The sequence below is a fragment of the Zingiber officinale genome, chromosome 2B, assembly GCF_018446385.1.
Source record: "Zingiber officinale cultivar Zhangliang chromosome 2B, Zo_v1.1, whole genome shotgun sequence".
NCBI lineage: Eukaryota > Viridiplantae > Streptophyta > Magnoliopsida > Zingiberales > Zingiberaceae > Zingiber > Zingiber officinale.
This window is the reverse complement of record NC_055989.1, coordinates 121,653,688-121,671,919: the sequence shown is the minus strand read 5'-3', so window position 1 is coordinate 121,671,919 and position 18,232 is coordinate 121,653,688. Positions and strand designations below refer to the sequence as shown.

The 18,232-nt window shown below is 35.3% G+C and overlaps 1 protein-coding gene across 1 annotated transcript; it reads left to right on the top strand.

Moving 5' to 3' along the window:
• The first annotated feature begins 458 nt into the window (after positions 1-458).
• On the top strand, positions 459-1,130 carry LOC122048619 (RING-H2 finger protein ATL16-like). Its single transcript, XM_042610164.1, has one exon. The coding sequence runs from the start codon at positions 477-479 to the stop codon at positions 1,128-1,130; it is 654 nt and encodes a 217-aa protein (XP_042466098.1). The 5' UTR covers positions 459-476.
• Positions 1,131-18,232: the final 17,102 nt, after the last annotated feature.

The window sequence follows — 18,232 nt, the reverse complement described above, 5'->3', positions numbered from 1 at the left end:
AGGAGCTCAAGCCACCGAGAGCCGAGAGGTACTAATAGAAAGAAAAACTAGAATGGTGTCTTAGCTAGCAATTCAATCTGACGCACTTGAAGGGCTGTTTCCCCCTCTGCAATGTCAGAAAGCAAGATGAAGAGGCACGAGGACAGAGGAAAGGATCATCCCACTCACATCATTGGAGCTGCTCGATCGGTATCTCGATCATTGCATTAAGAAGCGAAGCGGCGTACCTCCTGCAAGTGCAAGGAGAAGACAATCAATGAGGAAGTTAGATTTGACTAAGATAAGCCACATCAGATGAAGGGAAGGTGTAGATCTAAGTATATATGTACTGTTTTCTCTGTTTCTTTAGCTAAACCTTTTTTTTTTTAAAGAAATGATTACATCAAATCAAACGCTTGAGATCTCACCGGCCGCTGCGTCTATATATATACACTAGCTGTTGTGCAGCACGCGCGCGCCGGCAGTTTTCACCTCAAATGGCAAAACCACCACCAGCAGAAGCTCCACACACTCCTTCCTCTCCCCCTCCCCCCATCTTGGCTGTCGCCATCTTCGGCATCCTCACCACCGTCATCCTACTCCTCTCCTACTACCTCTTCGTCACCAAGTGCCGCACCGGCCGCCGCCGCTCTCCCCCGGCCGACCAGCCTCATGGACTAGACCCTTCCCTCATCCGCTCCATCCCCGTCGTCAGCTTCACCGCCGCTGCCGACGACGACGTCGAGCAGAGCAGCCAGTGTGCGGTCTGCTTGAATGAGTTCCAAAACATGGAACGCCTCAAGCGGCTCCCCGGCTGCTCCCACACCTTCCACATCGACTGCATCGACACTTGGCTCCAGTTCAACCCCAACTGCCCCCTCTGTCGCTCCGACGTCGCCGCCGCCGCCGCCGCGGCCATGCCGGCCCAAGTCATTTCGGTCGTCGAAGAGACTCGAAGCGCAGGAGTAGCAGATGCAACCGCCGAAATCACCGGCCAAACCTCAACAAATGATTGGAAAACCAGAAGCATGGGGGACGAATGCATTGACATTAGAGAAAAGGATGAGGAGTTTTGCGTGCAGCACGTAAGGAGGTCCTTCTCAGTGGATTCCTCTAGCGATAGACAGCACGATCTCTCTCTTCTATTGTAATAGTGGGCGAAGCTTTGATTCGCCTTCTCGATCAACTCCATGGAAGATATTAACTTTTCTATAATATCCCTCATTCGTGTTTGCACTCTGATTGAATTTGGCGTACGGGCATGCCACTGCCAGATTGCACGGAGCCTCAACATTGTACTAGGGTGTTGAAATGGATGACCGCACAGCGCACTCGTGACAGCCAAAATCCGTATACTCTTATGAGTCACATTTCTATATTTATCAAATCACGAGAATGGATGGTCCGTCAATACTTACCAATTTATTAGTAATTTTTTTTTTTTTTATAGAATTAGATCAATTATCTCATAATTTATAATTTATGGACGGCCTAAGCTAGATATCTCGTATCAACTAAAAAAAATTATCCATATTTTTTACTTTTATATTTATTAAAACACATTTTTTTTAAAAAATATTTCTCCCTCTATACACACATTTTTTTATAGATTCATATATTAATAAAACACATTTAAAATCTTAAAAAATGGATCACATTATATAGTGAGTTTTAAAAGCATTATTTCTTTTGCCCCTGGTATGGTACATTAATGGTAAGGTATTTGATGAGTTCATAGAGTATCACGGTTCGAAATTCAACTAGGGCAAAGATAGACTTTACAGTGGTTTTTTGAATGTGTAGGTTGGTAGTTGATACTTTTAGATTTACTTGGTGGGTGAAACATAAGGAAGGACCCTAATCTTCCAAAATTAGTTGGGTCTAGATACCTAAATTAACAAAAAAAAAATATTTTTCTTTCTAGAAAATTTTAAAAAATTTAAAATTTCACGACTAAATAAAAAAAATCCTTACGATGTGCTCAATATGGGATGAAATCAAAATTGAAAGATATGATTACACTCATAAAAGTTCAGAGAATATAATGATTTTAATTTGGAACGGATCTGATAAGTCTAAAGTCATTGATGACTCAAAAGTGATTTTAATCAAAACTCACTTATGACCTTAGACATATCTGAATCAACCCAAACTAGAACCAATGCACTCCTAGAGTCTCACAATGGTCCCAAACTTTAATTCTACAACTTAAATAAACATGTTGTGGGTTCTAAATTGAGACAATTTATTGTAATTTTGACATAACTCACTATGAGACTTAAGATTTATCATATTCACTCAGCAACAATGCCAATATATCCTTGAAACTTTTTTGACTGTAACCATGGCTAAAATTATAAAATTTGGAATTGTACAACTATCAATGAATTTTAGCTAAAATTCATTAATGACCTTAGTCACATCATAATCAACCAAAATAAGAACTAATGCACTCCTAGAAGCCTTCTGAGTCTCATTATATCCTCAAATCTTAATTCTGCAACTTAGATAACATGTTGTAAGTTTTTAAAATTTCGACAGTTTTAAATTAAGATTTAAGGAGTTGGTGAGACTCTGAAAACTTTTAAGAGTGTATTGGTTTTAATTTGAATGGATTTAAATGTGTATATCGCCATCTATGAATTTTGGTCAAAGCCTATAGTGAATTTTAATCAAAACACATTAATGGCTTTAAATTTATTAAATTTGATCCAAGTCAGGATCATTTTATTTTTGAAACTCTCTGTTGATACAGAAAGCACTAGATGATCGAATTTAAGTTTTGATTATTACAAAGGGTTCAAAGTTAAGATTTATTATTATTCTAATAAGTTGAACTAAGTGCGCAGGAAAGTCCTAAGTGATCTTAGGCAAAGGAAAGTCCTAGTTGAGACTAGGCAAGTGGAAAGTCCTAGTTGAGGCTAGGCAGGTGGAAAATTCTAGCTGCGGTTAGGTAACGAAATCCTGGTTCGGGGGACTAGGCAAAGTCTTGGTGGGGTTTAGGACATTGGATGAAATCCTAGGGTAAGGGATACTAGGTGAAATTCTTGGTGATCGCGGACACCAGGCGAAAGACTGGACAGGTCAGGGAGTAGATGTCCAACGTAAGGTCCTGATGTCTCGGACGCTGAGCAAAAGTCCAAATGTTCTAGATGACCGGTTTGACAACAAGTAAACTCTCTTAAGAGGAGTAGGTAAGAAAACGTTCACCCGTTAAGGGAACAGTAGTCGTCGGTTCGACCTAGAATTTTTAAAAAATCTAAAAGTCAAAATCGGACAATCCAGAGACTGTCAAATAGTTAATTAATTATATTTTATTATTCTAACTTTGTTTTGCAAGGTATATTTTATATTTGGACTAACATGCCTTGTAGGAAGTAAGAAACTCAAAGAAAATCTAGGATGAAGAGTGTTCGAGGCGCCTCCGGAGCTGTTGGAGGTGCCTTAGCTACCTTGGTCTAAGCACCGCACAGAAAGGTGGGCTGGCACCTTCTATGTGGCTAAAGGTGCCTTAGTGCTAGGGGCGAAGGCACCTTCAGAAGGATAAAAATCACATAACGCGGTGATTATCGTGACCGAAGCGGAGGGGATAAAATATACAGCTGGAGACGCCTTGGAGGGTGTTGAAGGTGTCTTCAACAGTTTATAAAAGAAGTCTTCAAGCAGATGCTTCAAAACAACTCACTTTTTATAATCCTTCTCTTGCACATTGCTTCAAGGACGATCCTACGACTCCACGGTCGTCGACCAAAAGCACGACTCTCCGAACTTCAAAGTTATTAGTATAATTTTGTCAATAGTACTTAAATTATAATTCTTATATTTTATATGTATACTTGTAATATGTGAATTAACAGCGAATTTTTCACAGTAAACACTCAACAAGTGTGGGCCTTAGAGTAGGAGTCATTACAAGCTCCGAACCAAGTAAAACTCAGTTATATTAGCATTGTGTTTTCTTGCTCTTTAATTACCTTTTATTCCACTGCATTTTACTCTGACTGATTTCCAAAATGAACGTGACAAAGCCACTAGCGTTATTTACCCCCTCTAACGCTTTTGATCCTATAATTGGTATCAAAATGAGGCCACTCTGAATCGGTACAACTACTGTTTGAGCATTTTTTTTTGTTGATTTTTCATCCATTTTTGGTAAAAATAAAATCTTATGCTTTTTTTAATTTTTAATTTTTCATCATAAGCTAAAATTAGTTTAATAACCTCTCTTGACAAATTTATCGATTCTTCAAATGTTTTTAAAATTGGTACAACACCACTCGAGTCGCATTTTTTGCCTTTTTCTCTTCCATCACTATTAATCCAAGACTAAGTCATGGAACATTCATCATTTTCTTTGTTGTGTGCAAGAACTTATCTTAATGGCCCATCAAGAAGGCTACAGCACCGCTCGTCCACCTCTTTTCTGTTGGTGCAAAAAGTACCAGACGATCGAACCTAAGTTTTGATTATGACAAACGATTCAAGGTTAAGCTATCTTATGATCTAACAAGTATGACTGAGTGTGTAGAAAAGTTCTAACTGCGATTAGGCAACAAAGTCCTGGTTTGGGGGATTAGCGAAGTCTTGGCGGGTCAGGGACTTTTGGTGAAATCCTAGAGTCGAGGACTCTAGGTGAAAATCCTAAGGGTCACGGACAACTGGTGGAAGACTGGACGGGTTATGGATCGGACGTTTAACATTAAGTCCTAAAGTCTCAGACACTGAGTAAAAGTCTAAACAGTCTAGAGGACTAGTCTAGCAAAACATAATTTCTCCTGAGAGGAGTAGATGAGGACGCATTCCTCGTTGAGAGAATAGTAGGCGTCGATTCGACCTAGGATTTTTTAAAAGTCTGAAAATTAGAATCGGATAGTCTGGAGACTATCAAATAGTTTTATTAATCATATTTTATTGTACTAACCTTGTCTTATAGGGTATATTTTTTAGTTTGGACTAACATGGCTTGTAGGGAGTGAAAAGCGCAAAACAAGCTTGGATGAACAATTTTCAAGGCACCTCCGGGGCAGTTGGAGGCATCTCGAGTGGCTTGGCTGAAGGCTTGCATAGAGAGGTGTGGAGTTGCCTTCCATGCGCCTGAAGGCGCCTTGGGTATTGGATGGAAGGTGCCTTCCATGACCTTGAAGGCACATTCAAATAGATAAACTTCGTAGATTGCGGAGGTTATCGTCTCCGATGTTGCAGGGATAAGCTACACCACTGGAGACGCCTTCAATGGGGTTGAAGGTGCCTTCAACAGCCAATAAAAGAACTCCTCGAGTAAAGCAGTGAAAACAACTTGAATTCACATCTACTCTCTTGTGCGTTGCTCCAAAGATGATCCAACGAAACTATAACACTGCTCCGACGATCAGAAGCTCGTAATTTCAACACTATCATTGTCAGTACAATTGTAATTAAGTTACTGCACTTGTAATTATCTATTTGTAAAGGTTTTCTGAAATTATAGCGATTGCCCAATAAAAGTGATTAACGATCGCGGGCCTTGGATTATGAGTCGTCATAGGCTCCGAACCAAGTAAATCTTGACTTGTGTTCTTATGTGATCTTCTTCCTCTTTCTCTTTTCTTTCAGTTGCATGATTTACTCTCCATTGTTTTTAAACGGACGTAAAAGTCACGTGCGCTATTCACCCTCCCTCTAGCGCAATGATCCCACATTTTATCCGGTGAGGACTTCGAATACTAGAATGAACGGATGGAGTACCACTTGAAGGTGCAAGTGGAAATGTGGATCACAATCCAAATCGGATTCATATTTCCCAACGAAGATGGAGTATTTATCCCCTGCGTCAAGTGGGATGCACCAACAAAGAGGAATATTGAGGTAGATGCAAAAGTGACATGTACTCTCCAATGCGGCCTAACTAAAGAAGAACTAAACTGAGTCGGTCCATTCTCAAGTGCAAAGGATCTATAGGAGAAATTGATTGTATTGCACAAGGGCACCTCCGATGCAAAAGTAAGTAAACATGATCTTATTTTAAATAAGTTATATCATATTAAAATGCAGGATGGTGAATCGGCGAGCCAATTACATACTTGGATCCAAGACTTGCTTAATGGACTTCACGCGATCGGACAAAAGGTGGAGAATCGTGACGTTATAAGGTACGCATTAAACGTCTTTCCAAAGAACACTTTGTGGGCATCCATGATAGATGCTTACAAGGTATCCAAGGATCTTTCAATTGTTAGGCTAGATGAGTTATTTTCTGAGTTTGAATTACATGAACAAACTAATACTACTCCGATCAAGAAAGGTATTACATTAATTACAGGAAAGCACCCAAACAAGAAGGTGAAGCCCAAGTACCAACCTGAATCGATATTTGAAGACGAATCGGATTCCAAAGACGAAGACAAGATCACCACTGAGTTAGTCAATTGAGTTTGGAGAATGCTTAAGAAGAAAAAGATGATTCAATCCAAGAGCAAGCAGCCGAGTCTAAATCAAACAACGAAGCCCAAATCAGAAGTAACCTGCTATGGGTGTAACCAGAAGGGTCATTACAGGCCAGAATGTCCAAACCAGAAGCAAAGAAGAAGGGAGGCTTTGAAACCAACATGGTCTAAATCCTTAGAAGACCCCAACAAAGAACACGAGCAAGCAAGCTTCCTTGCTCTACTAGTACAAGCTTACATTGCCAAAACCGAGTTCGAGTATGGAACCAGAGCTAAATAAGAAGCCGAGTCCGAGAGAAGCCACGGATCCATATCCATTTCTGAAGGGACAAACAATACTATAAGTTCTCCTTAAGTAGATAAATTATAAAATTTAATTTTATACTTACTAAGAAATTTATCCAAATCTAATATCTAGGTCAAGTCACTCCAAAAGGAGGTAACAACCGTTAAGGAGGAGACTAACATGAGTTCTTTGACTCAACAAGTTCAAGATGGAATCTCAACTCAAGTCCAACAACTTGAGGCTGAGAATTCCAATTTAAAAACTTAAGTTAAAGAACTCAAGAACTCATTGGAATGGTTCACTTTATATTCCAAGAACTTTGGTATGATTCTTAGAAAATAAAGGGATGTATACAATCGATCTGGACTCGGATATAAGACTAAACAAAGATTCAAATTGTACTTATCTTTAGTGAATTGATCAAATAGAAACCTAGTCCAAGCATGAGTCCTCAAGTTTAACCTAATTAATTAAGTTGGATTCAATCAATATTGGATCCCCAAGGATCAAATCCACTATCTTGATAGACCTTATCGAGGCTATGATCCAGGGGAAGCCAATAAAGAGACCACTTTTGTTATTAAATAAAATTGTGTGGTGTTTTATTTATCACTTTCTTTATTTATGCTTAGAGTAGGATAGATAGAGACTTAGGTTTGATCGACACTTGACTAGTTAGACCTAGATTTTCAAAAAGAAAATTAAATATTTGATTTCCTTAAAAAACTTTGTCTAGAAGTGGTTGTTGCTCTGATACCCAAGAAGACCCCGTGCCTTGCCACAACCTGAAACCCGATTATCAAAATAGATATTTAATTGACTAATTGTTAAGTCTAAGTCTAACTCAAATGTAAATAAATCCTTAGGTTTCACTTTAAATTGAAGATAAAACATTTGATAAAACACATCAAGTTCCTAATTGAAAATCTAGAAAAAGGTGAGATGGATTTAGGTTAAAAATGAAAATTAGCAAAATCAAATCAAACCAAACTTAATTAAACCTAAATCAAATTCAAATTAAACTCAATTAACCCTAAATCAAATTCAAATTAAACCTAATTAAAACATAATTATTAATTATCTTCAAAAACTTAATTATTTCTAAAACTTAATTAAAATTCAAAAATATAATTATTAATTATCTTCAAAAACTTAATTAATTTAAAACTCTTGATTAATTTTCAAATTTTAACTAATTCTCAAAATGTTAATTAATTTTTAAATCTTAATTAATTTTCAAATCTTAATCAATTTCAAAAACTTAATTATTTTTAAAACTTAATTAATTTTGAAAACTTAATTATTTTCAAAGCTCAATTAAAATTTTTAAATTTAATTATTCAAACTTAAATATTTTTAAAATTTTAAACTTAAATATGTTTTCTTAAACTTAAATATTTTTCAAATTCAGAGATAATATTCTCAAACATAAAATTAACTTCAAAACTAAGATTAATTTAACTTCATCTCACACAAACTCATAATCTTAACATATTTAATAACTTAGAAATTATAAGATGAAAAATTAGGAAAATAGATGATTATTTTATATGTTTTTAATCTTTTTTTTCCTTACTTGGACACTAGAGCCCTTAAACTTAAACAATTTACTTTATTTTTTTAAGGGATTAATCAAGGGGGAGAGAAAAAGGAGGTTAAAAATTTAAGTATTTTCAGTATTTGCAAAAGATAAGTATTTTTTTAATAAAATTTTAAGTCAATTTTTTTTAAAAGACTAAATTCTACAAAAACTATGTATTTTTTTTTTATAAAGCTAAATATATTTTCAAAAGCATGACTAAGGCCAAGTACCTTTTAAATAAATCTTCTGAGTAAAAAAAATATTTTTGAGTAAAAGGAGTTAATTAAATTAAGTATCTTCAAAAAGTAGTTTTTCAAAAGAATAAGTTAAGTATTTTCCATAAAGTTAAGTATGTTTTCAAAAGTATACCTAAAGTTATACTTTTGCTAAATAATTTTTTTAAAGAGATTCTTGTTAGTTAAGTATTCTTCAATGAAAATTTTTTAAAACTAAGGAAGAAGTTCTTATCAAAACTAAGCATTTAGTTATTTTTTTTTAAAGAAAAAGAAAAAAAAACTAAGTTTTTTTTTTTTAACAAAAAAGGAAGAAAAACTAAGTTTTTCAAAAGAAAGTTAAGGAAGCTTAAAGTTAATTTTTTTTTGGAATAAGATTAAAAGTTAGTTTTTCAAAATTAAGTACTATATTTATAAGTTAGCAAATTTTCTTTCTCCTTAGTATTCTTTTTGATATATATCAAAGGGGGAGAGAAAGATTAAAGGTTAAGTCAAAACATAACTTAAGTCAAAACATAAATATATTTTTTAAAAAAAATTAAAGGGGAGAATTTTCACTTTGTTAAATTATCAAATTATTTTATTTATGCTCAAATTCCTTACTTATGTTATATTATTTTTAGTTTTGCTTCACTTAACTTTGAATTATGTTGTCATAATAAAAAATGGAGAGATTGTTGGTGTAGGAAGCACCAGATGATTGAACATTAGTTTTGATTATGAAAAAGGTTCAAAGTTAAGTTTTATTATTGTTCTAACAAATTAAACTAAGTGTGCAGGAAGGTACTAAGTGATCTTAGGAAAAGAAAAGTCTTAGTTGAGGCTAGATAGGTGGAAAGTTCTAGCTACGGTTAGACAATGAAGTCCTGGTCTAGGGGACCTGGACAAAGTCTTGGCGGGTCAAGGACGTTGGGCAAAATCCTAAGGTCAGGGATACTAGGTGAAAGTCCTGGGGGTCGCAGTCACTTGGCGAAAGATTGGACGCGCTAGGGAGCGAACGCCCAGCGGATAGTCTTGATATCTCGGGCACTGAGTAAAAGTCCAAATATTCTGGAGGATCGATTTGACAATAGGTAAACTCTCCTAAGAGTATGTGAGGACGTATTCCCCGTTGAGGGAACAGTAAGAGTCGGTTCGACCTAGGATTTTTAGAAAATCTGAAAGTCAGAACCAGATAGTCTGGAGACTGCCAAATAATTAATAATCATATTTTATTGTGCTAACTTTATTTTGTAAGGGATATTTTGTATTTATATTAACATGCCTTGCAAGAAGTAAGAAGTACAAAGAAAAGCTCTGATGAACAGTGCTTGAGGCCCCTACGGGGTTGTTGGAGGCACCTTTGCTACCTTGGTCGAAGCACCGTATGGAGGCACCTTCCATGTGGCTGAAAGCGCCTTGGAGCTAGGGAAGAAGGCACCTTCAAGTGCCTTGAAGGCGCCTTCAGAAGGATAAAATCGCTGAATAGGGTGATTATCATGACCGAAGCAAAGGGGATAAAATATACAACTGGAGGCACCTTGAAGGGTGTTGAAGGCACCTTTAGCAACCTACAAAAGAAGTCTTCAAGTAGATGCTTCAAAACAACTCATTTTTTACAATCCTTCTCTTGTGCACTGCTTCAAGGATGATCCTATGACTCCGCGATGCTACTCCAACGACCAAAAACATGACTCTCCGAACTCCAAAGTTGTCGGTATAATTTTATCAATAGTACTTAAATTATAATTTTTGTATTTCTTCTGTATACTTGTAATTTATGAATTGATAGTGAATTTCTCAAAGTAAACACTCAACGAATGTAGGTCTTGGAGTAGGAATCATCACAAGCTTTAAACCAAGTAAATCTCGATTATGTTAGCATTGTGTTTTCTTTCTCTTTTATTACCTTTTATTCTGCTGCATTTTACTTCGATTGATTTCCAAAATGAAAAAAAAAGTAACGAATGTTATTCACCTTCCAATGCTTTCGATCCTAGATTCTCCTTAGTATAACAATGCCCTTTGATCTTAATTCCACCCATATTTAGCTCATTGTGAAATTTTAAATAATTTTAACAATTTTAAAAAGAGAAAAATAGTGCTTTTAAAAAAAGGTAGATCCGTTACCTTAGCGGCCCCCTAGTGCCGACCCCACGGATATAGAGGGAGGTTCATACAGGTACACAGGCCATAGGCGCATGGCGGGGGTAAACCCCAGGTCGTCAGTTCCTGAGAATCGACCCCTGTCCATTACGCTAGAGATATCATGCGCCCTGAGGGCAAAAAATAGTGGTTTTAAAATTCACTACAATGTGACTCATTTTTTAAGCTTTTAAATGTGTTTATGGCTCATGCATGTCAGATAATTATGTACACAAAGGGAATAATATTTTAAGAAAGAGATGTATGATTTAAAGAATATAATATATAATTTAAATATTAATAAATGTCAAGTAGGCGATTCAAATATTCATCTTGTTAGTGCTAGGTGCATAATATTAAACTCAAAATTTTAATATATGACTAAGATTCAAGTTGGATTTGTTATAATCTAATAAGTTATGTCAAGTATACAGGAGTAGGTTACTTGACAAGTGACAAAGTCTAGTGAAGCTAAGCAAGTGAAGTCTTAGTTGATAATTAGATAATGACTAAATCTTAATGGATCTAGACATTTGAAGTTCTGATGAGAGCTAGGTGAATCAAGACCAAGTGAAGCCAATTGAGAGCTAAAGGCTTGGCAGACAAGTCCAAGTAGAGTTAGCTGAGAGCTGAAGCTTGATAGATAAGTCTAAGTGGAGTAAGCTAGGGGTTGAAGTTTGATAGACAAGTCCAAGTAGAATTAACTGGGAGTTATAGCTTGGCAACTCAGTCTAGATGAGTCAGCTGGGAGCTGAACATCTAGACCCAAAGTAAGTGTAAGTAATTTTACATTTTCTATCATACTCATTATGTGTAACTATTATAGGGAAGCAAAGTTCGACGGTTCCAAGCAAATGGAGAGAGTTCGCATGATTAATTGGTGATAACTCTCGATGAGGGAAATCAGAGAGTCCAGACAATTGTATCAGGGTCAGAGAGACCGGAGTATATGGGTGATTGAAGCAGCTTCTAGGCAACCAAGAGATGATGTTATCTAGCCATCAGAGTGAGTCAGGTCAAGATCGGATTTGATTGAAGAGTGTCCAATAGACCAGAGAACTCGGTTAATGTTAACTACTGATAGATATTGCAGCCACATCAATAAAAATTCAAGCGATCGAGGAGGCTCTAGCTAACCATAGCTTGACATGTTAGCAACAAAATAAGGTTGTATAAATGGCCTCAACGCAGAGCTTTGAAATAACTAATTCACTCAATCTCTCATTCATTCTTGTGCTCTAGTGCTATCAAGCTTTCTGTACTATGACACAATGCAACCTCTCACTTTAATTCTGATCGGCAACACCTACCATAACTGTAGGATCTAGACGTGCTAGAGGAGTGGGGTGAATAGCACTTGTGGCTTTTCACATATTTTGAAAAATAGAGAATAACACGCAGTGAAAATAAAGAGATAAACAAAACAACAACACAAGTGGGTTTACTTGGTTCGGAGCATGTGGTGACTCCTACTCCAAGACCCACACTCGTTGAGTGTTTACTTTGGGTAATTCACTATCAATCTGTCAAATTACAAAGACAAGTACAATTAATTACAATGGAATAGATTAAGTGTTATAATAGTAAACTATACCAACGACTTTAGAGAGTTATAGATGGGGGCTTTCGGTTATCAGATTAGTGTTACAGCTTCTTAAACTTGTCTTTGGAGCAACGCGCAATCAAGAGACTGTAAGAATTTGTTGTGTGGAGCATCTGGTCGAGGGGTTCTTTTATGGACTGTTGAAGGCATCTTCAAGTCTAATGAAGATGCCTCCAGCTAGGATAGTTATCCCCAAATGCTCAGTGTCGATAACCTCCGTTGTATGCGCTGTTTATCCACCTAAAGGTGCCTTCCATCCAGCATATAAGGCTCCTTCAAGCAAGTTAGTACAATAAAATATGAATAATAATTTATTTGACAGTCTTCAGACTGTCTGGTTATGATTTTTAAATTTCTCGAAAATCCTAGGTCGAACCGACGTCTACTATTCCCTCAACGGGGAACGCGTCCTCACCTATTCTTCTCAGGAAAAATTACCTTTTGCCAGATCAGTCTTCTAAACCTTTTGAATTTTTTCTGAGCATCTGAGGCTTCAGGACTTCTACACTAGACGTCCAATCCCCAACCCGTCTAGTCTTCTGCCCGGTGTCCATGACCCCCAGGACTCCCACCTAGAATCCGTGATCCTAGGATTTCGCCTGATGTCCTCGACCTTCTAAGAGTTCACCTAGTCCCCTAGACTAGGACTTTATTGCCTAACCGTAACTCAAACTTTCCTTTGCCTAAGATCACTTAGGACTTTCTTGCACACTTAATTCAACTTGTTAGATCACAAGACAGCTTAACTTTAAACCTCTTTGCCATTATCAAAACATAGGTTCGATCGTCTAGTGCTCCTTGCATCAACAATCTCCTCTTTTTTTATTATGGCAACCTAGTTCAAAAGTTAAGTAAACATATACACAATAGTAAGACATGAAGAACAAGTAGATAGAGGAATTTTTTTTCTCCAAAAACTAAGAAATCTCTTAATGAGTTAAAAAAAAACTTCCCTTGAAACATTGCATTTTCTTAGCTTTTTAATAAAAAAAATTAGCTCCATTCTTAGATTTTAAGAACCATTATTAAGTACTAAGCTTTTGACAAAGATTTTGATAAAAACTTAAGTACTTAGTTTCAAAAGATTTTTACAAACACTCTATGTACTTAATTAGCTTAAAAAGATTTTGATAAAAACTTAAGTACTTAGCTTTAAAAATTTTATAAACACTTTAAGTACTTAGCTTAAAATTTTTTATAAACACTTTAAGTATTTAATTATCTTAAAAAGAGTTTGATAAAAATTTAAATACTTAGCTTAAAAAAAATTTATAAACACTTTAAGTACTTAATTAGCTTAAAAAGAGTTTGATAAAAACACAAGTACTTAGCTTTAAAAAATCTATAAAGTGCTTAACTAGCTAAGTGCTTAACTAGATTTTAAAAATATTTTGATAAAAAATTTAGTTTTGAAAATATTTTGATAAAAGACTTTAGTAAAGCACTTAGTTTAGAAGGATTTTTTAAAACAGGATTTTTAAAATTTAAAAACTCAAATAAAATAGGATTTCCTAAAAACTCAAATACCTACTTAACTCTATTACTCCCCCTTTGCCATATATGAAAAATAATTTTAGAGAGAAATTTAATCTTCCCCCTTAAAAAGATCTAAGTGAATGCTTTTAAGTTTGAGGGGGAAATCCCTAGTTCTTATCCTAGATTCCAAGCATGTAAAGGTCAAAGGAATAAAAAACTTTAAAACATTCATCTATTTTCCTTAGAGTAAATGTCTAACCCTTATTTACTAGTTGTTTACTATAAGGTAGTAGCGTTCACTTGGTTAGTTAAGTTAAGTGTGTGATCCAGTTAGTTTTGACTAAAAATGATGACTCAACTTGATCAATTTGAGTTGGTATTTATAGCTCAAAGTTATGTTAATGCACAAACATAAGTATTCTGAAGTCTAGGCAATACGCTATGCATCTCACACTATTCTAAGTATTTTTCATACACAAGCAAGGTATTCCTAGTGTACTTGTGAGATACTTTGGCTGATAACTATGGGTACATGCTTTCTAGGGCAAAGATCTAGGATAAGTCCAATCTTTGAAAGTACTAGTAAAATTGAGAATTTTGAGGAAAATAAAAATGATTTATCCTAAGTTTTAAAATCAAGCCGATTTGGAAAAAATACCCATTTTTTAAAAAAATCATAAATTTTAAAGAAACAATAAAGAAATGATTTTTTAAAAAATTATTTTGAATTTATTCTACTAAGCACATGCCTAACTATCTTCTGAGTGTACTAAACTCGAGTTCAGGTAAGGATTTTATGAAAATATCTGATAGATTTAACTTGGACTCAATATAGTCAAGTACAATATCACCCCTAACTATATGATCCCTTACAAAGCAATGCTTTACCTTTATGTGTTTAGTCCTTGAGTGGTGGATTAGTTTTTTTGTTAAATTGATAGAACTTATGTTATCAATTGATATTTTTATATTCTAATTGATAACCTTTTAAAGTGTGCATCATCTATAATAGTTGAGATGCACATTCTCCCATGGCTATATATTATGTTTCAATAGTGAATAAAACAACACAGTGTTACTTTCTACTGGATCAACTTACTAGGCACTGACTAAGAAATTGGCAGCTTCCACTTGTACTCTTTTTATCTAGTTTGCACTTAGCATAGTCTGAGTCAGAGTACCCAACTAAGTTAAATATGTTAGTTCTACGGTACCAGAGTCCTACACTTAGGGTTCCTTTAATATATCTAAGTATTCTTTTTACATTAGTTAAGTGTAATTCTTTTATACATGATTGGTACCTACCACACATACCTACTATAAATAAAATATTAGGTCGACTTACAGTTAGGTATAGTAGACTTCCTATTACACTTTTATAATATTTTAAGTCTACTGATTTTCCTTATAAATCAGAGTCAATTTTAATATTAGTTGTCATAGGAGTATTTATATTTTTAGAATTTTTCATTCTAAATTTTTTAATTAATTCTTTAGCATATTTTTTTTTAAAAAAATAAATTCCTTCTTTTGTTTATTTTATTTGTAAACCTAAGAAAAAATTAAGTTCTCCTACTAGGCTCATTTCAAATTTATTTTCCATTAATTTACTAAATTATTTTAGAAATTTAGTATTGGTTAAGCCAAAAATTATGTCATCTACATAAATTTGAGCTATAAAAATATCTTTTTTTTAAAAGATTTTAACAAATAATATTTGGTCTATTTGTCCTTAGTTAAATCCCTTAGATATCAGGTATGTTGATAGTCGTTCATACCAAGCCCTAGGTGCTTGTTTTAGTCCATATAAAACTTTATTTAACCTAAGGACATAGTTTGAGAGGTCTAAATCTTCAAATCCTGGGGGTTGATTTACATAAACTTCTTCTTTGATGAACCCATTTAGGAATGTGGACTTTACGTCCATTTGGTATAACTTAAATCCTTTAGGTGCTGCATAGACTAGCAGCATCTTGATGGATTCAAGTCTAGCTACAAGTGCATAGGTTTTATTATAATCTAACCCTTCTACTTAGCTGAACCCCTTCACCATGAGTCTAGCTTTATTTCTAACTATTTCACCTTTATCGTCTAGTTTATTTCTAAATACTCACTTAGTATCAATTATAGATTTATTTGTGGATTTAGGTACTAGTTCCTAAACTTGGTTTCTTTCAAATTGGGCTAATTCCTCTTACATCGCAATTGTCCAATTTGGGTCAAGTAGGGCTTCCTCTATAGTTTTGGGCTAAATTTTGAAAATCAATGCTATTTGACTTAGATTTCTATGAGATGATCAAGTTCGAACTCCTAGTGTTGTGTCACCCAAAATTTGGTCAGTTGGGTGGTTGGATCTAACCCTAGATGGTCTTATGTTAGGGTCAACAATTGGTTCTTTGGATTCATTAGGTTTAGGTTTAATTTGATTATCTTCATCATCTTCTATATTTTTTGTATTTTGATTACCATTTTCATTGATTAAATTTGGTAAGTTATTTTCTTCATCAAAAATCACATTTGTTATTTCTTTAACTTTTAGAGTATTTTTGTTAAAGACTCGATAAGCTTTACTAGTTGTGGAGTACCCTAAAAATATAGCAGTTGAGGATTTTGATGTAAACTTGCCTAAATAATCCTTAGTGTTTAATATATGTATTGTACATCTAAAAACTTTTAGATAATTTAGATTGAGTATTTTATTATAATAAATTTCATAGGGGGTTTTATTGTGAAATTTATTGATTATAATATTTTATTTTGAATATAACATGCCGTATTTATTGCTTTGGCCTAGAATTGGTTACTTAAGTTATATTCGTTTAACATTGTAACGCCCGAAAATTCTCAAACTTGCATTAGAATTATTCTATGATTTTTCTGGAATTTTTAGATATTTTTCCGGAATTTTCCGAGTAGCGGAAGTAGCAAAAATAATTAGAACCGCAAAATAGCTTAGGCGGGAATCGAACTCGAGACCTATGGCTTACGGGTAAGTCTAGTAACCGGTGAACCCAGCAGGGCCGTACTGAAAGAAAGAGGAACCAATTATATTTATATTAGAGATGGGTTCAATAATCCACTTAATATAAATTAATTACTTAAGTTGGGTTTGGTTTAATTTGGTTCGGCAGCCCTCTCCTCACAAAACCTCACTCCACCTTCTCCTCTCAAACCCTCACGCCGGCGCCCCTCTTCCTCCTCCTTCTCACGGCACACCAAGCCCCAAGGGCCAAGGGAACTTCTTCCGGCGAGATCTTCGATACGAGGACGTTCCCCTTCGCGAGAAGAACACGTAGACGCGAGCGGATCGTCGCGAAGATCATCTCCACCGGAGTTCTAGCGAATAGAATCGTAAGAAATTACGAATAGGAGGTAAGAAACCCCTCACCTGCAGTATAATTGCTCTCGCTTGTTAGTTTTAGCGTTAGTTCAGTAGTTCAACAGTTTTCAGTTTTAGGGTGTGCTTTTAGAGGCCACCAAGCATTCGGTAAAATGCCCAGGTCAGGAGGATGCACCAGTAGGCATCCTAACAGCATGTAAAATGTATTAGGAACATTTTATTCAGCTTATTATCAGTTATTACAGCTATATGGATCAGATATCCATTGGGTGGGCTCCCACAGTAGCCTCTAGGTTCAGATAACCTAGCTCTAGGTTTAGATAACCTAAAACAGCAAAGTAAAATAAAACAGTATTCAGTATTTTACTTTTATTCAGTTGGCACTGTACTTGGATCAGATATCCATGGGCTGGACTCCCACAGTCGTCCCTAGGTTCAGATAACCTAGTAACCCTGCTGGATTCAGAACTTGCAATCCCGGGTCTCGTAGGGATGCGCGCACAATAAGTACAGTTGCTAGGGCCCCAGCAGTATGTTTAGTATTTTCATCTATTATTATTATATATAGTTTTTCCAAATATGTAATCAGTGAAGGAAACACTAACTTAGTTCAGTTCCAGTTAATTATCTCAGTTAAGTTTCATGATTTGAGTTCATGACCAGCTAGATGTATATGCATGATCAGTTCAGTATTCATGCTTAGTTTCAGATATAGTATGCTATGCTCAGCTTGTTTGTATGCCATGAACAGTTCAGTACATGTTTGTATGCCATGCCATGTTGCCATGTTCAGTTCAGTTTTCAAACAGCATGTTTTAAAAACATAATCGTATTGTTGCATGTTTTTGTGAGGTAGATGGTTTCTTACTAAGCTCTTTAGCTTACAGGTACTACTTTTCTTATACTGCAGATACAGGTAAAAGAAAAGTGGACTAGCGGAGGCTGGAGGACAATGCTATGGAGGTGTGTGTGTGCAAGGGGTTTGGAATAAAGATCCTAGGGGTCTAAACAGCTTAATTCCAGCATTTACGTTGTTAGTTTACTTATGGTTTAGTCCTTAACTTGTTAAATGTTTTAACCCAGTAAAACTATGCACTATTCAGTTTGTCCAGATTAGGACGCATGTAGGTTAATGTTAGAATGTTTTTTTATGTATCTAGAACCTATGTCTGTGAGTTGTGGCACGT

What these genes read in the sequence shown, in the direction of transcription:
- LOC122048619 (XM_042610164.1), top strand. Translation starts at nt 477, where the DNA reads ATGGCAAAACCACCACCAGCAGAAGCTCCACACACTCCTTCCTCTCCC.